General features: G+C 40.0%; 1 protein-coding gene and 1 long non-coding RNA gene across 7 annotated transcripts in view; one reads left to right on the forward strand and one right to left on the reverse strand.

Moving 5' to 3' along the window:
- The window catches only part of LOC114487829 (uncharacterized), a 2,625-nt gene extending 709 nt beyond the window's left edge, over positions 1–1,916 (forward strand). The window contains exons 2-3 of the long non-coding RNA XR_003683280.1: positions 1,346–1,476; positions 1,679–1,916. This is a non-coding gene — a long non-coding RNA (uncharacterized lncRNA). The remainder of the gene's footprint in view (positions 1–1,345; positions 1,477–1,678) is intronic.
- The window catches only part of SMURF1 (SMAD specific E3 ubiquitin protein ligase 1), a 100,137-nt gene that overhangs the window by 20,968 nt on the left and 55,958 nt on the right, over positions 1–23,211 (reverse strand). For 5 of the 6 annotated variants that reach the window (XM_028500125.2, XM_055090811.1, XM_028500123.2 and 2 more), the window contains exons 2-7: positions 6,200–6,238; positions 4,934–5,042; positions 3,468–3,601; positions 3,246–3,311; positions 1,923–1,998; positions 196–437 (exon numbers count right to left, since the gene is read on the reverse strand). In XM_028500125.2, coding sequence (XP_028355926.1) covers positions 196–437; positions 1,923–1,998; positions 3,246–3,311; positions 3,468–3,601; positions 4,934–5,042; positions 6,200–6,238 — 666 coding nt within the window. The remainder of the gene's footprint in view (positions 1–195; positions 438–1,922; positions 1,999–3,245; positions 3,312–3,467; positions 3,602–4,933; positions 5,043–6,199; positions 6,239–23,211) is intronic. The other variant, XM_055090812.1, reaches the window with a different exon arrangement.

Consider the following 23,211-nt stretch of genomic DNA (forward strand, 5'->3'; position numbering starts at 1 on the left):
GGCTGGGCCCGTGAGCCGTGGCCGCTGGGCCTGCGCGTCCGGAGCCTGTGCTCCGCGACGGGAGAGGCCGCAGCAGAGGGAGGCCCGCGTACCACCAAAAAAAAAAAAAAAAAAAAAAAAAAAAAAAGCTTAAAACATTAAAGCTGTCTGAAACATCACCGATCGCCCTCGGGACAGTGGGGTGGCTGCTCTCACCGTAGCCTTCGGGCAGCTCCGGGGACTGGTGGCCATGAGGTCGGTTCTGCGGCGTCTGGAGTGACCCTCGGACCTCAGGACTTCGCAGTCGCTGGGCCTGAAGTCTTTGATCCTGACTCGGGGATTCCACAGACCTGCAGCCACCCCCGCCAGCAGCAGCCCCAGTGCCATCCGTGTAAGGGGCTGGTTCCTCCATGAAGCAGCTGAGTGGCCTTCCAGGCCCCGAGTCTTCACACGCAGTTCTAGAAGGGGAAGACCACAGCGCACATCACCGTACCGGCTGAAGACCGGCGGGCACCCGAGAGTTCCATGCCACGCTCTCCCTTCCATTTGCTTTGCTTTGCTTGAGCAATATATTGATAGAATGTCCCCGGTGCTAAGTTTCATATAATTCGTCCTGTCCTATTTAATTGGAAAGCCAGACTTTTTCATGAGGAACCAGTGACCAGAGGGAGCCATGTGTAAAGTGCCACTGAGGCCACTCGTAGGATTTCGCCCTCAGGCAGAGCCGAATGGTTGGAAAAAACCAACCTTGTACTAAAAAGGAGCTCAGAAAACGAGATTTCAGTTTTCTTGACTCAGAATCATATCCAGACATTCCACTTTCCTTGTCATTTTATTCTACAATAGAGCTCCTGGTTACATAAAATACCACAGTGACTTTAAAAGTGACTTTTAACATAAATCTTGATCCCCTGAACAACTGTGCAGACAATTGGCTACCCTCCCTCATAAGCAAGCACTTCTGAGAAACGTTCTACAGTGAAAAAGTGCAGAGAGACACACAAATTGAGAGACTAGTTCAGCGAAGGCCCTGGACTCACCACCCAGCTCCGGGGCTTGTCTCGCGGCCGCGCGCCCAACTCCTCCCCCTGAGCTGGATCATTCTGAAACCAATCCCAACATTTTACCATTTCATCCTGAAATATTTCAGCACAGACCTCGGGAAGATAGGCCTCTTACCATTACACCATGACCCCAAAAATGTACATTAATTTCTTTAATATCATCAAATACCGGTCAGTGTTCCAATTTCTCCAGTCAACTGTCTCATTAATCAGGATCCAGACGAGGTCCGCACACCGCATTTAATAGGTATGTCTCTTAAATCTCTTTTATTAACTTATAGGTTCTCTTCCTTCCTTTTTAGTTATTTTTCTTGCAGTGTGTTTGTTGAAGACACCAGGTTGTCTGCTACACTCTACAGGGTGCCCCCCCGCTCTGGATGGAGCTTATCCCCGGGGCTGTACAACCCATTCCCGTCCCCTGGACCTCCAAGATGTAAGTTCATGTCAGATTATCTCTCTTTCATGATGTTGTCAGCAACTATTAATGACATTAATAGTTAACTCACTGGGGATTTGAAAAATTGTGATACTGACCAATGAGACTTTTTGAGGGTGTTTTTCGCTTTTGGGGTTTTCTAGAATTTATTTCTCCCCGTATCATTACGAACTCAATGGATTGCTTCAATCCACTGCAGTTATAATTCTCTACTGATGCTTTTTGGCCAGCGGGAACCTCTGTAAATTGGATCCTGAGCCTTTGGGGCGCCACCCCACTAGTTTTGACAGCTTCCTTTACAAACGAGGAAACTGGATCCCAGTGTTATCCCAAGACTGCACCTCAAGTATTCAACGCAGTGAAAAGGTGTGAAGGAAACTTTCATACAGTGCGAGAGCCTGGGCAGCAGAGAACTCAGTGGGCATCGCTGCAGTGATACGTACCCTTCATTTTCTAACAGCCCTCTGCAGTCTACCACGGACCCTCCAGTGCCTATTCTGTCTCGTGTCTGTAAACTGACTAAAAAGAAAAGAACATCCTGCATTAAAATCCAGTGGTATTTTATACAACTGTAACACAGTGAGCCATTGCAAATGTGTAATTTATGTATGATATTATTTTAAAAAGTGAGGCATATGTCTATACATACACATATACATTCCTATGCTTTCAAGTATGAAGCATCTCACTCATTGGCTGCACAGAACGCATACCACTTGGAACACTCCTTGTAAACGTGGAGCAGAAAGAGATGCTGTGTTGTCTGTGCTCTTCATCAAAATAACGGACCACGATATTGACTTCCTCCGAGGTACCTTATATTTTAAGAAGATTTTGACGTATGTTTAATAAGGACACAGAGAGCACTGTCAGTATGTGCGAGGTCTGGATGCACCTACATGTCGATTCGCTGTCCCTACTACGAACAACAAAGACACTTATGAAGCTGCTTCCAGTTATTCATTTTTCCCCGGCACACCCCTCCACAAAGAAAAGAAGAAATCACAAGTAGAAAGGCAGTAAGTGGGAACTCTGTCATGACAGGAGCTTTCAGGATGGATACTCACTGTCCATTTATCTTGGGTCAGGTCTACAGAAGACAATACCTAAAAGATTTGGGGCCGTAAGTCACTCTGTGCTGCTGAAATACTGTTTTCTTTGATTGCTTGCAATGCATACAGTCAATATTTGGGTTACCCTGAAATGCTAATAAAAATGGGATGCATAACAGGATGAACGACTTAACAGATAAATTACTTCCAGTGGAATACCTCCAGTCAGTACTTTATGACATGAGCACGTTTTATTTCTTCATTCTAAATAAGTCAATCCTCTGTAAAATCATACTACATGCAAATCTTCAGAAATTCTCTTTGCCTTTTACACGTATGATGGGTCCTCCTGAGGAAACTATTTCTTAACTCTTGCATATGTGGCCACCATTTTTATCATCTGCACTTGGATAATATGACAAATTGTCAACTCATGTGATGATTAAAATTACATTAAAAATTATAACCCTACATCTTCTTGTACCTTAGTCATTTTAACTCCACCTTGAATGACAGAATGAAGGGAATTAGATAAAATAATAAAAACCACGTAAGATGAAATCTTTTAGTCCTGGAGAGATGGCCCCTGTATGGGGCCTTGTCCTTCGAAGTATGTCACCATCGGCCAGTGCCTTTATGTGTTTTCTCAGTGATGAAGAGCTGAAGGTTAAGTCTGTAAAAGTTATCTCTTTATACAGATGAGAAAGTTCTTACCCACTATTTGGCCACGAACTGCATCAGTATCTGAGGGGTTTAGTTTGCATAGATCCAAACGCTGGTCTGCAAACAAACAATTCAAAACTTAACCCAGGGAAATGTTAACTAGAGAGGAAGGTAGGAATTCTGTATTCAGTATTCAAAAAAATAAAATAAAAAATGATGCCCCATAAGCCTTCTTCAGTTGCATTAAGAGGCAGAAAAGCATTGGGCTCTTACATCCAGTGTCTTTTAATCTGCTGATGGCATTGGACAGCAGTCGCACGCACCCCAGGAAGCCAGCTCCCTGCTTCTTGTGAATTTTCTTGTGGTTCCACACGCTGATGGTTATAGAATCCGTTTTCCCAACGTATCTGAAACCAACATGCAAACTCATTTTTAATTGTATCTCTCAATTGCAATAGCCCATTGAGATTTTATCGGATTGACTTGTTAGTCCAGAAGAATCCTTTTAAAATAATGTTGGCTCTATATCCACAGCTAACAGGCGCTTAATAAGTATATATCTACTAACTTCAATGGGCTGGGAAAGGACTACAACCGGTTATGTAAGAAACACATGTAGACAACCACATAATGATAATAATCTCATAACAGAAATTTACTATATTTTTATAGTTCCAGAGGATAATGGCAGGATTCAGAAGTTCCCGCCAGGACTTCCCTGGCGGTCCCGTGGTTAAGACTCTGCACTTCCACTGCAGGGGCACCGGTTTGATCCCTGGTCGGGGAACTAAGATCCTGCATACTGCATGGAGTGGCCAAAAAATAAAAAATAAAAACAAAACCCCACCAATTAGGCTTACTAGAGAATACTAATTTGCAACAAAGGACTACTTACAAACCCTCCGTCCATCCAAAGTACACAAAAGGGCACTAACTCAGACGGGAAACCTGCCACTTTCTCTCGGTGTAGGTCAACCACAGAAGGGAGCTTTCAGGACATGGACTGACAACCACTTTCCAGGCTACTTCCGGTGCCACAGTGTAACTGCAAATGAGCCTCAGGATCCAACTACTAAAAATCCCACTCAAACCCAGTTCAGTTTGTGTTAGTAAAAAGCCAATAATCACTGAGCATTACTTGGACAAAAATGTCTTAGCAGCGACATGAAAACGTAGGTGCCTACAAAATAGATTTTCAAAGTGCAATCCATTTAACAAATGAACATAAGAAATTGTCTGATGGTGTGCGGGCTTATATACCTCCAGTCATACCAGACTTTCTCTTGCAGAAAATATGTTTGTACTAAAAAGCAAAGTTTTTTAAAAATCAACAGAAATATATATATATTACATTTGTATCATAAATATGTAAAATAATAATAATATATTTCAATTCATGCATTTTACAACCACGTTCAGGGTTTTGCTGAAAAAAACAGTAGCATACAGAGGACCTGAACTATGGCCCTTTTTTCCTGTTAGTATGGCCAGGAGATTGAAAGTTTGAAGACCACAGTTCCAGAAGCAAACCATTAACATGTATGAAAATGTCAAACGCAAGAACTTCCAAGTATATGAATTCTAAAAGTAGGCAGTATGTATTTGTTTGGCCATCCACGTTTGTTATCAGTAAGAAGTTTAATAATCCCTTTAAAAAAATCAAATTAAATGCTTCTCTTACAAGTTAGATACCAACTTTCCTGCCGCTCCCCAAGTGGCTTTTAGGATATTCAACTCACAGATCGTAGTGCTGGCTCCACTTTGGGTCCAACGTGTTCTTCACAGTGTCCGTTGAGTGGCACTGCCCAGATCCATCCACAACGATCTTTGCAAAAGGGTCAGGGAGTCCTAGAGGAGAGGGGACAGCCACACTGGATGAGAAGACAGAACCCAGTCCCGCAAGTAAAGCGAGCTTCAAGGTCATCTATTTGATTAAGAAGACTGCCCTGGTATATTTTATTCTCAAGTTTAAGGTTAGTTTCAATCAGCAAAATAAATTATTTCCATTAAGCTTTCTAAGAAAGACAACCCGGAATGACATCCTCCTCAGATTTTTAGAGGCTAGAAATGAAAACTCGAAAACTAAGCTTAAATTCAAACTTCCATTTCTGATGATCACTCAGTGGGGCTAGCTAAATGGAGGAAAAGGTGTCTACAATTACTTATATTTATACTTTCTAAAAAATAATCATACCTAGAAATCTTGTTTACTGGGCTTCGTCTATCTTATCTCTGGAAGCAAGTATTCACCGAGTTTTAATTAGGTAAGTTCCTAAATGCTGGAGTATGAACCAGACAGGTTTATAAGATCAGAGAGGTGGCCAGGTAAGGGTTTTAGAGATAGACCCGGATGTGAGCCATCACTCTGGAGCTTCTTAGCTACTTGAATAAAGCCTGCGAACCTAAGTTCCTTTACCTTTAAAGCACGAGTAGAACCACTTAGGAACTGAGCAGCATTCTTGTGAGGACCAGAAAGAGTGTGAAAAATATCATGCTGCAGGCGCCTACTTTATAGTAGGTGAACTTCTTATGAGGTGATTCCTTCCTTTAGAAAAGGATCCTCCGTTTATATTTTTATTACAATTCCTTTAATTACAAGGCTTTTAAAGTGTGATTTAATTATCACATTTGACCAACAATTTTACTCAAACCCAGACGTTTTATAGAAAAATGTCTTTGTCTGTATTGGAGCTGAGGATACTTCACCCAGCAGAAAGCAATACATTAATGGATGGAAAGACAGAGAAAACAGGGTGTGGCTGGAACAGGGAATGAGAGAGAGTTGTTCTCGTATGAGTTATAAATTCTGTGCCTTGGAGCTCCGGAGTCTCTACGTGGTAGTCAACTGGGAAAGGAAGCTTGTCAAACTGTGGATTTCTAGTCAGCAAAGGGCAGGACTTTTAGGAGAATTCTCCCAGGGTTGTTTTTTTTTTTAAGTTTTAAATTTCAGAAATATGTGAAGAACGTTAGTATTGTAAGAGAGCAAAAATGGGTGTTTTACTTACTGAAGAAGTCTTTCTTTGCAAGGTTCTTGGCACATAATACTAAACACAAACAAAAAAATGCTAGGGTTAGCACTTATGGACAAGATTTCCATCATAGTTAGTTGCTATGGACGGAATCGTATCCCCACCCCAAATTCATATGATGAAGCTCTAGCCTGCAATGGGATGTTTTTAAAGGTGGGATCTTTGAGAAGTGCTTAGGTTTAGATGAGGTCATGGGGATGGGGCTTTCATGATGGGATTAGTGCCCCTATAAAGAAGAGACCACAGAGCTTGCTCTCACAGCAAGAAAGAAGGCAGGAAGAGGGCCCTCCCCAAGAACCTAATCTGTCAGCACCTTGATCTTCGGCTTTTCCAGCCTCCAGAACTACAAGGAATAAATGTTTGTTGTTTAAGCCACCAGTCCATGGACTTTTGTTATAGTGGCCCAAACTGACTGAGGCACTAGCCTATATTTGCAATGGGGAAAAAAAAACCTCAAAATTATCTTTGCCATAGATTGTCTTTCAAATTTAGCATTACATTAAACAAAAAGCTGACAAGTAACACAAAGCCTTTTCTCCCATTGGGCATCAACTACAACAAACGCAAAATGTTTTAGTTTAAACTTAAAATCTTACTTAAACACATGCAGATGGATTTATCAATGTGCTCTTAAAACTCACAGGATCACATTAATACCAATTCCAACTAAGACCTACAGTATTTACCTTCACAGCTACTGCTAACAATAAAAGGAACTGTCCATTTTTGATATTCTGATAATACAATTTTGTAAATGTAAACTTTGGTATGTTGGAGAAAGAAAGGGGAGAGTTACAGAAAATACGGGGCTATCATCAAGTGTTGTGAAAAACAAAGACAAAATGCATGATAAGAATTTCGCACAATGTTGGCATACAGAAAGAATGCAATAAATACTAACTCTTGTTAGTATTTTATTAATGAGGGGCGATCGATTACTGGTGAGAAGTTTTGTCACCAGATTTGTTACATGATTAAAGCTACTATATCACTAATGTCTCTTACACTTCCGCAAACTTCACAAATTTTGCTAATTTTTAAGTATAGTGTTTTATTATGAACTTACACTATTTCACAAAAATATATTCATATTATATATTCTGCAAACTTTTCACTTAGTTTTTTATATAACAATTTTTATCAAGATATAATTCATACACTGTACAATTCATCCATTTGAAGTGTATAATTCATTGGTTTGTAATATATTCACTGGGTTGTATACCCATCAGCACAATCAACTTAGAACACTTTCATCATCCCCAAAAAAGAAATCCTGTACCCATCAGCAATCACTCTTTATTTAACCTCAAACCCCACCAGTCCTAGCAACCACTAATCTACTTTATGTCTCTGGATTCGCCTATTCTGGACATTTCACATAAATGGAATCATAGAATATGTGGTATTTTGTGACTGGCTTCTTTCACGTAACATGTTTTTAAAGTTCATCCATGTTGTAGCATGAATCAGTTCTTCAATCCTTCTCATGACTGAGTGATATTCTATTGTACGGATAATACCATATTTTCTTTATCCACTCATCAGGTGATGGGCATTTGGCTTGTTCCTACTTTCCGGCTATTGTGAATAACGTTGTCCAGGTTGTTGTGTAGACTTATATTTTTATTTCTCTTGTAAACCTATGAATGAAGTTGCTGAGTTATATGTTTAACATTTTTAGGAACTGGCAGAATGTTTCCCACAGCATCTGCACCATTTTAAATTCCCACCAGCAGTGTATGAGGGTTCCAGTTTCTCCCCATCTTCACTAATACTTGTTATTGTCAGTCTCCGTGGTTTTATATCTCTGTGATTCTAATTTTCACCTCTCTGATGACTAATGACTTTGAGCATCCTTTTGTGTGCTGTATTAGCTATTGATATATCTTCTTTGGAGAAATTTCGATTTCGATTTTTTTTTTTTGCCCATTTTTAAATTGGGCTATTTGCCTTTTTATTATTGAGTTGTGAGAATTCTTTGTATATTCTAAATACACTTATCTATAGATATCTATATTCAGTTGCACCCCACCAGCACTCCATATCCCACGTTCCACATCCATGGATTCAACCAACCATGAAATGAAAATATATATATTTTTTAATTCCAGAAAGTCCCAAAAAAGCAAAATGAATATGCTGTACCCCGGGCAACTACTTATACAGTATTTACATTGTATTAGGTATTATAAGTAATCTAGAGATGATTTAAAGTATATGGGAGGATATGCATAGATTATACGCAAATACTATGCCATTTTATATAAGGCCCTTGAGCATCCATGGATTTCATTATCCATCGGGGGGGGGGGGCGGTGGTCCTGGAACCAATCCCCAGCAGATACCAAGAGACAATTGTATATAAATATCTACGTATCTGTAGATAAAATATCCTTATCAGATATGTGATTTGCAAATATTCTCCTACTCTTCGGGCTGGCTTTATACTTTGTTTGAAACACGAGTTTTTAATTTTGATCAAGTCCAATGCATCTGTCTTCTTTGGTTGCTTGTGCTTTTGCTGTCATGTCTAGTAAGACTTTGCCTAACCAAAAGTCTCAAAGATTTACTCCTATATTTTCTTCTAAGGGTTTTATACTTTTAGCTTTCTTTTATAATTTTAGCTCTTAAATAGACATTTAGGTCTATGATCTATTTTGAGTTCGTTCTTGTATTTGATGTGAAGAAGGGGTCCGACTTCATTCCTTTGCAAGTGGATATCCAGCTCTATCAGCAACATTTGTTAAAAAGCCTATTCTTAAAAAAAAAAAAAAAAAAAAAAAAGCCTATTCTTTCCCCATTGAATTATCTTGACACCCTTGTTGGAAATCAATTCACTGTAAATGTGAGAGCTTATTTGTGGTCACTCAAGTCTGTTCCATTGATCTACAGGTCTCTCCTCATGCCATGACCACACTGTCTTGATTACTGTTTTAGTCCATTCGGTCTGCTATAACAAAATACTATTGGACTGGGTAGCTTATAAACAACAAACATTTATTTCTCACTGTTCTGGAGGCTGGAAGTCCAAGATCAGGGTACCTGCATGGTTGGGTGAAGGCTTTCCTCCAGTTTGCAGACTTCTCGTTGTATTTATACAGAGCAGAAGGGGCTAGGAATCTCTCTGGCGTCTCTGTTATAAGGCACTAATCCTACTCATTAGGATTCTACCCTCATGACTTAAGTACCTGCCCCAAAGGCCCCACCTACTAATACTATCACTTTTGGGGGTTAGGGTTTCAACCTATGAATTTGAGGGGGACACATTCAGACCACAGTAATTACCATAGCTTTGTGGTAAGTTTTGAAACTGGGAGGTATGAGTGCTCAAACTTTGTTCTTTTTCAAGATTGTTTTGGCTATTCTGGATCTGTTCAACTGTCATATGAATTTTAGGATTAGCCTGTCAATTTCTACAAAAAAGCCAGCCTGGATTTTGATAGGGATTTCACTGAAGCTGTAGGTGAATTGAGGGAGTATTGTCATCTTAGCAAGATTAAATCTTCAAATCCATGAACAGGAGATGTTCTTCCACTTATTTATATCTTCTTTAACTGTTTTGTAATTTTCAGAGTATACATTTTATACTTCTTTTATTCAGTCTATTCCTAAATATTTTATTATTTTTTATGCTATTATAAATGGAATTGTTTTCTTTTTTTAATTTTGCAATATTTCTTCTTTATTATTTTTGAAGACGATATCAACTTTGGAGTAATTCAAACAAAGTTACAGTTTGTTTTTTTTTAAAGAATCCATTTTATGTATTTATTTATTTTTGGTTGCGTTGGGTCTTCGTTGCTGCGCGCAGGCTTTCTCTAGTTGCATCCAGTGGGAGCTACTCTTTGTTGTGGCGCACGGGCTTCTCATGGCGGTGCCCTCTCGTTGCAGAACACGGGCTCTAGGCGCGTGCGCTTCAGTAGTTGCAGCATGTGAGCTTAGTAGTTGTGGCTCACGGGCTCTAGAGTGCAGGCTCAGTAGTTGTGACACACGGGCTTAGTTGTTCTGCGGCATGTGGGATCTTCCCGGACCAGGGATCGAACCCGTGTCCCCACAACGGCAGGCGGGTTCTTAACCACTGTTTGCAGGAAGCCGAGTCCTCGACACATTCCAGACTTCTCATATGGTACCTCTGGGGTCTTAGGGCCTCTCATTACCAGAGCCAGACCAGACGTTTCCTGCGTCCAGGGTTGCTGCTGTCGCTGCGGCTGCTTGAAACTCCCCAAAGTTGCGAGCCAGCGACTGGAATTGTTTTCTTAATTTCATTTTCAGCTTGTTCATTTCTAGTGTACAGAAATACAACTGACTTTTGTATATTCAACTTGTATCTTCCGACTTTGTTGAACTCCTTTATTGTCTCTAATACTTTTGAATTTTCATATATAAGATCACATCATCTGCAAATAAAGATAATTTTACTTCTTCCTTCAAAATCTGGATGCCTTTTCTTTCTTTTCCTTGTCTAACTGCCCAGTACCTTCAATACAATATTGAATAGAAGGGGTGGACATCCTTGTCTTGTTCCTGATCTTCGGGGGAAAGCATTCAATTTTTCAACCATTGAGTATGACGGTAGTTGTGGGTTTTTCATAGATGCCCTTTATTAGGTTGGGGAAATTTCCTTCTGTTCCTAGCGTATTGAGTGCTTTTATCATGAAGAGGTGTTAGCATTTGTCAGATGCTTTTTCTACATCTCTTGAAATGATCATCTGGTGTTTGTCCTTTACCTATTGATATATGTAGTACATTAACTGATTTTCAATGTTAAACCAACCTAACAGTCTGAGATATTGGGTTGGCCAAAAAGTTCATTCGGGTTTTTCTGTAACATCTTAAGGAAAAACCCAAACGAACTTTTTGGCCAACCCAATAAAGTCCACCTGGTTATGGTGCATAACTGATCCTTTTACCGTGCCTGGGCTTTTCTTTGCAGAAAGTGTTTTCAATTACTAATCCATAATTTCTTTACTCTTTAAAGGTCTATTCAGATTTTCCATTTCTGCTCAAATCAGCTTTGGTAGGATTATGGCTTTCTAGAAACTTGTCAATTTCACCTACGTTATCAATTTGTTGGCACACAGTTGTTTACAGTATCTTCTGATAATCCTTTTTATTTCTGTATAGTCAGTATTAATATTTCCTCCTCGGTGTAATCCTTATACCATTGCTTTCCAGTGGAAACACACACACACACACACACACACACAAACTCTTCTGTCTTTTTTGTGGCTAGATCATAATTTATTACAGCTCCTGTTAGTGTTTTATTTCGTTTCTCTAATTACGAAGGTAATATGTACTTATGGAAACTCACAAATGTGTAAACAGAAACTGCATGCCTCTAAAACCTCATCATTACTCTTTGTTTAGCATTTTCCTGGCTAGTCTCACATGCTTATTTTTTCCCATTTAACTTTAGATTTTCTGCAAGTTTAAAAAAAATGACTTCATAAATAAATCTGAAGGGAATTTACCTCTTTACAATATTAAGTATTCCCATTCTTGAATGTAGCATATTTATCCATTTATTAAATTCTTCTTTAATGCCTTTAAGTGATGTTTTCATAACGTATATTTCATAAACGTTTGCCACATTTCTAACTGGGTTTACTCTTAAGTGTTTTGGTTTTTGTTACTATTGTAAATGGGAGAGTTCCTTTCATTGCACTTTCTTTTTCTTTTTTTAAATCGTCAAGATACCTGTTTTTTTTTTTTCATTGCACTTTTCTATTGTTATTTGGTTATAGGAAAGCGATTAATTTTCTTACGATAATTCTAAATCTGCCACCTTTTTCAACTCTCCTCAAACAGGCCTGTGATGTCCTGTTTGCTTCCACTTCCCTTTGCTTTTACACAGCTGCTTCCAAAATGTAAGTTGAAATCTTCCCCATCTGCCTAGAAACCTGGTCCTGGCCCAGGGGGCATGACTTCAGATCATCAGCAACACCCATCAGCTGCACAGGCCAGAAACCTGTGCGCCATGCTGTGCCTTCCCGGCCTCTCTCAGGTGTGCCGACTTCTCACCATCTCCACCCTTGTTCAAGCTCCCAACATCAGCTATCACAAAGTCATCTCTTCAAAATTTAAATCTCATGTCTCTTTCCTTTCTAGAAATTCCACAGTGGTTTCCCATTGCAAAACTCCAGACCTGTCAGGCTCTGACCCCAACTTCCTTCACCTCCAGCCTCAAACATTATCCAACCAGCTCGGGGCTCTTGTTTCTCCAAGGTGCTGATGCTGGATTGCTTCTGACTGGAAGAATTTTGGTAACATCGCAAAAAGATTATGTACATATGTTCACATGTATAAGACTAGCAATGTCTTGTTCATATGCACAAGATTAGCAATGTCTTAATTTAAGGGTCATTCCAGTGGAATTTGGTTATATCAAAAAGTGGAGAGGGTTTCAATAGAGTCGGCACAGAGAGAACTTTGCCTCGATTTTGTGCAAAGATCATTTAGGGTCACACTGAGTTTAGTTCATGGCATATGATTTCTCCTAGTAGAAAAATTTTGTGATCTTGAGATAGAATTCTCTTTGTCCTCTCTACCAGATATGATAAAAGATAATTTATTACACAGCATAAAATCCCACTCTATCTAGATCTACCACTCATTTTTAAAGAAATATGTTACGCACCAATTATGAGTGAGATTCTGGGGACACAACAGTGAGCAAAAGAGACATTTACTCTTAGAGAAAATGAAGCTTAGTTTTTCAGAGTATACTACCGCATGGTTTCTTCGGCTCCAACTCTGAAGTGCCCCTCTACTTTGGACAAATCATGTCTAAATCCCGTAATTTCCTAATCACATACCATAGTTTCCTAATTTGGGGGGATAAAAGAAAGAACAAAGTACATAATGTTCACTTAGCTTCTGAAAACACATGGGAAGGAAAGGTTTTGCTAACATTCAATTAGTAAATCAAGCTTCTTTACCAGGTCCCTGACAGAAGCATAGGGTCCCCAAAATACTATTTGTGGTTTCACCCACTCCCAAGATAAGCTGCAACAACACAAATTTAGTACTTTATTACATCAACTAAGAAATTGTCAGGGAGAGGGATAAATTAGGAGGTTGGGATTAACGAATACACACTACTATATATAAAATAGATAACTAACAAGGACCTACTGTAGAGCACAGGGAACTCTACTCAATATTTTGTAATAACCTATAAGAGAAAAGAATCTGAAAAAGAACATATATATGTACATATACATAACTGTATATATATAAATGAATCACTGTGCTGTACACCTGAAACTAACATGACATTGTAAATTAACTACACTTCAATAAATAAATAAATAAAATTACATATATTTTCTAATTTGTGTCAGTATTTCCACTATTTTTCAATTCTCCAAGGCTAGAAACTTTGGCTGTAATTTTCAGTCCTCCCTCCTCTTATGTTTATGTGTGTCACCAAGCCCTATCTTTTCTTTCTTCTAAAGTTTCTCGAACTTGACCTTTCCCCTACCTGTGTACCCACTCTCCTATTCTGGGCTCCACCCACTCGCAACTTAATCTAAGAGCAACAGGGCCCCCAGCCCCCACTCAAGCCTCCCAAGTTCACAGGACATTAAGCCACCAGATCGATCTTTTGAAATGCCATTTTCATGTTCTGAGGCTCAAAAAGCTCCGATGGCTCTGCACTGTACTCTACAGCAAATCTGAATTTCTCCCTGGGTTTTAAAGTGCCCCATTCCCTAGTATCACTTACATTTCCCGCTAATCCTTCATTGCCCCTACTGTGGGCCCCAGCCATTACCACCTCCAGGTGATTATTCTCGCTCCTTGATACATTTGACAATCCCTCTCTTTTCGCTGTGCTTGGTCCAGGCAAAGCCCACTTTCTCAGTGACGTCTCATTCAGGCCAGTGTTTCCCAAATATCACTCTGTGATAACATTTTCACTAGTGCCAAAATTAAAAAGATGAGGACGCTATCGTGGAGGTTTTCATAAAACTGAACTAATTTATTTTAAACGCCCGCCCTTTGTTCTAGTGTAATGTCTCTTCTCTTTTTTTCATGTTAAAATAGCTTCCCCTTAATGAAATGAGGTAACAAAAAATGGTGATAATTTCAACAATGACTTTGGCATGACAAAAAGTTGGCAATTTTAGGTTAATAGCCACATTTACATAAATGTTTTGACTGATCTGGGAATCCCTTCTCTAACCACCAGCAATCTCTTCCTTCTTTTTGCTCCCATTTACTGGAAGGGCCACAGAGCTGAGCGCTCAAGGTCTCTGCATTCAGGTGGCTTTGTGCCCCCAGCTAAGTTCTTCTGAAGGAGGAACCCCTGCCCCGACCCTGTCTTCCACCCCTTTAGACATGGGCTTCACGTGGTGCGGGCCACCCAACAGGCATGTAACACAGACTATGCTGAACAAGAAACAAAAAGCCAAAGAGAGAAACAGTGATAAAAATATAGAAAACTAACGTATCTCAAAAATTTTAAACATCTAAGTGAAATTTTCATTCATTAGGAAATATAATTTCCCACCTAGGGATAGGTGCCAGCACATAATGTGCACTTAATGTATGTTATTACCTGTCTATCTCAGCTAACTTCTTTTTTTTTTAGTTGCTCTGCGGCTTATGGGATCCTCCCCGACCAGGGCTCGAACCCGTGCCCCCTGCTTTGGCAGGCGGATTCTTAACCACTGTGCCACCAGGGAAGTCCCCCTCAGCTAACTTTTAAGTCTAAAACTCATTTCTTTTTTTTAATCAACTTGGGGAAAAAATCCTTTAAACTGCAAAACGGGGTAAAAACAGAATCCTGGCTAAAGGCAAAGACGAAGGTTTCCTGATCAGTGTGTTTCACTAACGTGCCATTTTCTAGGCCAGAGTCACTCATCTATCAATTCTCATACTTTAGGAAATCCTCAAATTTGCATTAAGTGGGGGGAAAAAAAAATCACATTTCAGTTATATCAACAGACTCAAAATGCCAAAATCTTCCATCCATACAGAGCTGAACTCTGTTCCATTATTTGCTTAATGAAATAACTCTTTCAGTAAGTTTAGACACACACACGAGACACATACACGTTTCCACTCTTCAGACACCATTCGATGATAAAATGATTTCTTAAAAAACAAGGTCCTACTGTAGAGCACAGGGAACTATATCCAATACCCTGTGATAAACCAGAATGGAAAAGAAAATGAAAAAGAATGTATGTATATATGTATAACTGAATCACTCTGCTGTACAGCAGAAATTAACACGACATTGTAAATCAACTATACTTCAATAAAATAAATAAAATGATTTCTCCTCTGCAGGGAAAATGGTCTAAGTTAACAAAACACACTTCAGCAACCACAAGCTGTCCCTGTCGGCTTTGGAGGTGAGGGTTACTCTGGGAAACTGACAGTCCTTAGATGGGCTTCCAAACGTGTTGTAGTTTCATCTTCTATACGTGTATTCAAGTAAAAGATAAGTGACAAAATACCGTGAATTATTTGAGCTCCGAAGTGTGGCAGAGTTCAGTTCATACTCCCAAACCCCGCTGGGGGCGGGGGGGCGGCTGAGGCAGTGCTGCTGTGGCTGAAACTCTGCCTCTTCTCATGGGGCAGCGCTCAGCTCCAAACACCAGGGGCTGTGCCCGCTCCTATGCCTGTGCCCCTGGGGCTTTTACCTACTTTGTTTTCCACCTAACCTTTACAGGATGAGGCAAGTGGACATGAAGGGAAGCTGTCACTTTCTCCACTTTCATTGGCTAAATTATTAAGACTCAGAAAGATTAAGCAGCCAGCCCCACTTCTACCCCCATTCCATATGACACTATCAGAGCAGCACTGTCGCTGTTATCAGAGCTTGAAATTAAATCCTCTATTATTTTTATGCTGCTTCACGTCTGCCTCTCCCCCATAAAAATGTCCACACAAACAAAGATGTGTCTTTTGTAAGCACTACTGTGTCCAGGGCTTGGTATGGTGCCTGGCACAGAAAGGATAACTTTTACAATATTTGCTGAATAAACATTAGGTTTATTAGGTAATAACCTTTCTTTCCCCGCCTTTCCTTTACTGTCTAACTACTGACTAGGACATAAGCACTAAGAAGGAAGAAACTATTTTTTTGAACCATTACATTTCTAGCATGGAGCACGGGACCTGGCATAAATTAAATGCTCAATAAACGTTTGCTGAAATAAATGAGTGAGTGAATGAATGAATGAGACAGTTTTGCTGGAGCCTCCCCTCTGGTGTCTGACTGCCACCCCACACCCCACCAGGGGTCCAGGGCCTGGCAGATTTGCTCACACCCTTGGCCACCTGATAGTTCGTGTTCTTCAGAATGAGTTTATGCTATTTCATAAGGTATCAGTAGTGACATTTGGTTGGCACGAAGGATAAAAATGTCCCCCTGCAGTTCCAAGCCAAAGGTTATATGACAGTGAGGGAGAAATGCAGTACATGTTAAAAACAAGTAATGAAGTCCAGAGGGCATCTGGAACTTTTTATTTGCACAAAGCCCTCATTAATGAACGAAGTCATTTTTACAACTTAAGGGATGATTTTCAAGGACTGACGAGGATATTACATTCCAAGCAAATCTATAACTGAGGGACATTTTTAAATTTTTTTAAACTTAAATTTTAAAAAAATTTAATCTTAAAATGTTGCTTTTCTTGACATCCTGGATTTGCCCCACAAAATCTACAGGAGGATGACTTCTTCCTGGGTGAAGGAAGACGACAGGCCTCAGAGGAAGCAATTTCCAAAGCCACTGTTGGCTTTTGTTTGATTTTTTTTTTTTTCCCAAGTATTACAGGCTAAGCACCTTTCCCTTGGAAGATAAGAAAAATAGCTCATTTAATTTCTATCTCCAGATCCTGTTTCTGTCTTAAATAAACCAAATGGGATGTTTTTCAACCACATCAGAGTGGAACAAAGACTTCAAGAATTAGGGGGATTTTCTAGGTAGAAGCATATTCCCTTGCTAAGAATATAGGAAAATTCAGGTTTTCATTAGAGAAAGTTTTATCTAAATAATTAAAGTTATATTACAAAATTAATCAATTCCTTTGATCAGTTAATTATCAATGTTGTCTCCCTAAATATGTTTTTCTTTTGAATAAGGACACTTTTCTTTCAAGTGTCCTTATTCAAAAGCCATATGTGATGACAACGTTTATTAACTCCAAAACTTAAAAAATAAAACTCCAAGACTTCAGCCCCGATGTCTAGTATCTCATTTCCTGAAAAGCTCATGGTGATTTTACAACCAGGAACTAAGGAGCAATTTGCAACTTGAGCTTCCAAAGCCACCCTGGAAAGCAGACCGTCTCCCAGGCAACCATCTGACCAATTCATCTGCCAAAAACACTGGATGAAATCTATCAATGGAATCGCACTGGGAGGTTTGGAAGGTTTGGAAACTTTGTCACTGTTTTGCCGAACTTTCAAAATACAATCGAATTCCCCTTCCCGGACCTAATAACAGCAGCTAAAATGTATCAGATGCTTACAAGGTAATTAGGCACAACCCTAAGCGTCTGACAAGCATGATCCCGTTTTTTCAACACCACAATTCCATGAGATAGTTACTATTATATTCATTTTCCTGATGAGAAAACTGGGGCTTCACAAGATCACATAACTTGACCAAAAAAGTCAGTCAGTAAAAGCTGCTGCTTCTGCATAGTGCATCCGTTTATCCATTTAACAAACATCTGCTGATGACCCACCATTGGCCAAGCCCTGTTTCAAGCTCTGAGAATTCCACGAAGAACAAAACAAAACAAAAAGGTGCTTAGGTCCTGGGATACTTCTCCTGCCTGAAGGTTTGACTTTTAAGGAAAGTAAACTAAGATCATCTTTTCTTTTCTTTTTTTTTTTTTCCTTTTAAACAACTGCTTAAAATTGACTCCTCAAGCTTGAACTATCTTCCTAAGGCTATACACTGTAAAATAAAACTCAACTTTGTCAGGAAGGAGATGAATTTTAACCCCAAAAAGCTTGTCATTAAGTGAATTATATTTGATTGTCACCCTAGAAGGAAACTGAACAAACTCCATTAACAGGAGATAATCCGTGGTTAACACGGAGGAGAACCTCGCATAACCCCAAACATCCTCACCCACCTGACTTCTAAAGACCTGTTAACGTACAATGAAGCTGTGCTCTTCTAACTAAGCCGTTTTAAACAAGGTGATAACTGCTGAGGTTAAAGGGGAAATGGAGGGATTTCCTGGGAAAAAAGCTAGAATTAAGCAAGCTCATCTACAACCTAATAATCAGTCCCGACCTAAAACAAGTAGGCAGGAAAAAGTAATAATGAATAAATCATAGCCAGAGAAAGTTCTGTCCACATTTTCTTTCAGTTACTGAGCTGACAAATGAGGCTTTATTAATTTGATGCATAGAAAGGTCAACAGAAAACCGAAAGGGGAGGACAGAGTTTAGCAAAGTAACACATGCAAATATTCCCACACATGGCTACGAAAAACCCACAATACGCCATCTCCTCAAAGTGCCTTATCATTGCTTTCTTATTATCATTTTATAGTGCTAGTTTCTAAAGCACTGAAGTATTTAAAGGTATCATTTGGCATGGTTTTATCATAAAATCTTCTATAATTACAAAGCTAACCATTATTCACATCACAACATAAGTCAGGGTAAAGTTAGTATATGCTCAGTTTAGTCAAGAAAAATAGAAGAGCAGGAGATTGAACAACTTGCTCAAGGTGACCTTGAAAAGTTAGTGATGGAGACAAGAACTTGATCCATCCATGAATGAAATGCACGTACCTCACTGAATTATGCTCAAGACGACTGAGTGTTAAGACTGAAACAATCTGTTACAACATTAAAAATTTTAAGTCTACATGGTCAATATCGGATTCATAAGATCATTTAAATTAAAAAAAAAAAAAAAAGATCTTGACCCAGCAATGCCTACTTAGGTATGTAATTAACAGAAAAACACTTGGACATATGTTCATCATGTACCACTGAGATCGTCAATAGTAAAATGAATAAAGAAGTTGTGGCATTCATAAGATAGAATATTACACAGCAATGAGAAAAACAAACCACACAGAATTATGAATGAGTCTAACAAACACAATATTCAATGAAAAACATAAAATATATTGTATGATGTCATTTATATAAAGCACAAAAACAGTCAGACTAATGTACACTGTTGAAGTCAGGTGTGATTATCCTTTAGTAGGAAAAGTAATAACTAGAAGGGATCATGAATAACGTATATGGGGAACTAGCCAGGCTCTGCTTCTTGATCTGGGTGCTGATTACACACGTGTGTTCAGTTTGTGAGAATTCAGTGAGCTTTACACTTGAATATTTCTAAATCAATCATAAAAATCAATAGAACAGAACAGAAAGCCCAAATATAAACCCATAGGTATGAGATCAATTGATATTCATCAAAGGTGCCAAGATAATCCAAAGAGGAAAAAGCAAAAAACAGATAGTCTTTTCCAGACTGGAAAATGGGCCATCCAGTTGAAATAAATGGGGTACCCTTGGGGGGTACAAATAAACAACCCTCACCATACATCATACACAAAAATTGACTTGAAATGGAGCACAGACTTAAACATAAACACGACCGTTAAGAAAATGCAAAGGTGGGACTTCCCTGGTGGCGCAGTGGTTAAGAATCTGCCTGCCAATGCAGGGGACATAGGTTTGAGCCCTGGACCGGGAAGATCCCACATGCCGCGGAGCAACTAAGCCCGTGCGCCACAACTACTGAGCTTGCACGCTAGGGCCCGCGAGCCACAACTACTGAGTCCTCATGCCGCAACTACCGCAGCCCGCGTGCCTAGAGCCCGTGCTCCGCAACAAAGAGAAGCCACCGCAATGAGAAGCCCGCGCACCGCAATGAAGAGTAGACCCCACCCAGGGCAACTAGAGAAAGCCCGGGCGCAGCAACGAAGACCCAACGCAGCCAATAAATAAATTTTAAAAAGAAAAAGAGAATGCAAAGGCAAGAGAAAATTCTCCCAGTCAGGAGAAAATCTTCACAGTGCGTGTATCTGGCAAAAGACTTGTATGCAGAATTTATAAAGAACTCTTCACAACTCAATAATCATACGAAAAACAACCCAAGTTAAAAATGGGCAAAAAACATAGGCACTTCATCAAAGAATGAATGGTCAATAAACACATGAAAACATGCTCAACATCACTAATCATCAGTGAAATGCAAATGAAAACCACAAATGAGGTACCACCACGTGCCCACTAGAATAGCTAAAGTCAAAACGTCTGATAACTCTATGCAACAAAGGCACAACTTTAAAACAACGGCTAAAACGAACAGTTTTTTCAGAAACATATAAATTGTCAAAATTGATTCCCCCCAAATAGTAAAACCCTGACCAATAACCATAGCAATTGAAATGGTAATCGAAAATCTACCCACAAAAACAAGCCATCAAGCCCAGACAGTTTTACTGGAGAATTCTATCAAGATTTCAAGGTACAGATAATTCCCACCTCATAAAAACGATTCCCACCTTATTAAAAAAAAAAATGCGGGGAGAAGCCACTCCAACTGAGTTTATGAGGCTCACACTAAAACCAGAAACTACAGGAAAAGGGGAAAAAAAAAAAAAAAAAAAAAAGAAGTAGTAGTATAGGCTCTGGTAGACACCCCTGGTCCTCCGGCTATCTAGTCCTCCTCTCCTTCCTGGCAAACGTCAGACCACACTTTGCAACTCCCTAGAGTTGGCCTGGGCCACGTGACTGCAGTACTTCTAGCAGAAGCGGTGTGCGGGTGTGCGTCACTTCCGGGTCAAAGTCTAGAATAACTGGTAAGAGATCTCCGTGCCTCCGTGAAGCCTGAAGCCACCGTATCGTGGAACGGTAGCGCCTCTCTCAGCTCTGATATCCTAACAACCGTGTGTAAAACAGCCTCCACTGGCGCACAGTGAACACGAGCAAGAATTCAATAACGGTTACCTAGGGAATGGGGGTGGGTATAAGGGAGGGTGCAGGAGAACACCAGGGCTGGAACTGGTGGGCAAGGGGGTCTGTAGCCTAAGATTTTTGTTCTTCCTTACGGAGAGTGCATTTATATATTGTTTCTTAATTAAAAATAAATCTCATAGGTCCAAGAAAAAAAAGACAAAGAAAGAAATGGACAGAGGAGTAGAAGAAGGAAAACTTGAAAGGGGAAAGGGGAAGAAATTTAAAATTTAACATCAGGAGAAGAATCTCAGTATTCGTAGAATCTTGGATTGGAAGAGCTCTTGAGACCACCCTTTTAAACAGATATGAGGCTATCTAAATTATTTACTGGTGCTTTTTGCTACTCTTCATTGCAGTGTGCAGGCTTCTTATTGCGGTGGCTTCTCTTGTGGAGCACGGGCTCTAGGCACGCCGGCTTCAGTAGTTGTGGCTTGCAGGCTCTAGAGCACAGGCTTAGTAGTTGTTGCTCCATGGCATGTGGGATCTTCCCGGACCAGGGATCGAACCCGGGTCCCCTGCATTGGCAGCCAGATCCCTAACAACTGTGCCACCAGGGAAGTCCCACTTTTAAGTTTAATAATTTTTATAGTCTTATTTTTGTTTTTCTTTTTTTTTTTTTTTTTTTTTTTGCGGTAAGCGGGCCTCTCACTGTTGTGGCCTCTCCCCTTGCGGAGCACAGGCTCAGAGGCCATGGCTCACGGGCCCAGCCGCTCCGCGGCATGTGCAATCTTCCCGGACCGGGGCACGAACCCGCGTCCCCTGCCACGGCAGGCGGACTCTCAACCACTGTGCCACAAGGGAAGCCCTTTCTTCTTTTTAAACCAGGGGAAAAATAAATACGATAAGATCTGTTTTTCAAAAAAGTTTCTAGGTTTTATTCTGTAGGAAGCCATGTCCCTAATATGAACAGAGATTTAATAATGATTAACTGTAAAACTAACAGTAACAATAGCTAATATTTACTGAGCTTATTCTGTGCCAAACATTATTAATAGAACTTTACAGATTATGTCTTATTTAGTACTCACAACAGATAAGGAAACCAAGATTAGGTGAGATTCAATTACTTGCCCAAGACCAGAGAGCCTGTAAATTTCCTCCTTGAGTCTGACTCCAGAGCCCAGATTCTCTACTGCATGTACTCTGATACAGTATGTTTCAAAAAGGTATAATTATGGTGACAAGTTGACATACAACATAAGGAAGCCAGAATACTCTAGAGAAACATATTTTTGTTTAAAAAGCAAACAAATATGACTTAAAAAAGGAAAAAGGGAACTAACTCTGCTAGATCCTAACTAGAGAATGAAAAAAATAATTGTAAAGCAGCGGTATCTCGTTAAGGATACATTTTAAAATACAACTTGCTAAGTTATAATTTACAGCTATAAAGCTCATGCTTTTAAAGTATGAATTCAATGAGTTTTAGTATATTCAGAGTTGCACAACCATCACCACCATTTAATTTCACGACATTTTCATAATCCCCCAAAGAAGCCTGGTACCCATTAGTGGTCAATCCCCTCATTCCCCCCTTCCCCAACCCCTAGCAACCACTAATCTACTTTCTGTCTCCACGTGTTTGCCCACCCTGGACATTTCATATACATGGTCATGTAACAGGGAAGAGCTAAATCGACTCCATGTTGGATCTGTTTCTTTGACTTTAACCTTTGCATTTCGTTGCTGGTTATTATAATCATACATAATGGCCTGCCTCAGGGAACCCTGCCCACCTGTGAATGGCTGCAGGAAAATAGAAACTAACACATCCCCTCAGGGAGGCTGGTCATTCCAGGAGATAGCTGCAAAACTTATGGCCTTTTAACTTTACTTCCTCATCTCCTCCCCCTCTCTGTGCTATAAAAGAAACTGGCATCCAAACCCCTTTAAGATGGTTTTTCAGGGGCTTCCCTGGTGGCGCAGTGGTTGAGAGTCGCGATGCAGGGGACACGGGTTCGTGCCCCGGTCCGGGAGGACCCCACATGCCGCGGAGCGGCTGGGCCCGTGAGCCG

Source organism: Physeter macrocephalus, chromosome 14 (genome assembly GCF_002837175.3).
Source record: "Physeter macrocephalus isolate SW-GA chromosome 14, ASM283717v5, whole genome shotgun sequence".
In the NCBI taxonomy this organism is placed as follows: domain Eukaryota; kingdom Metazoa; phylum Chordata; class Mammalia; order Artiodactyla; family Physeteridae; genus Physeter; species Physeter macrocephalus.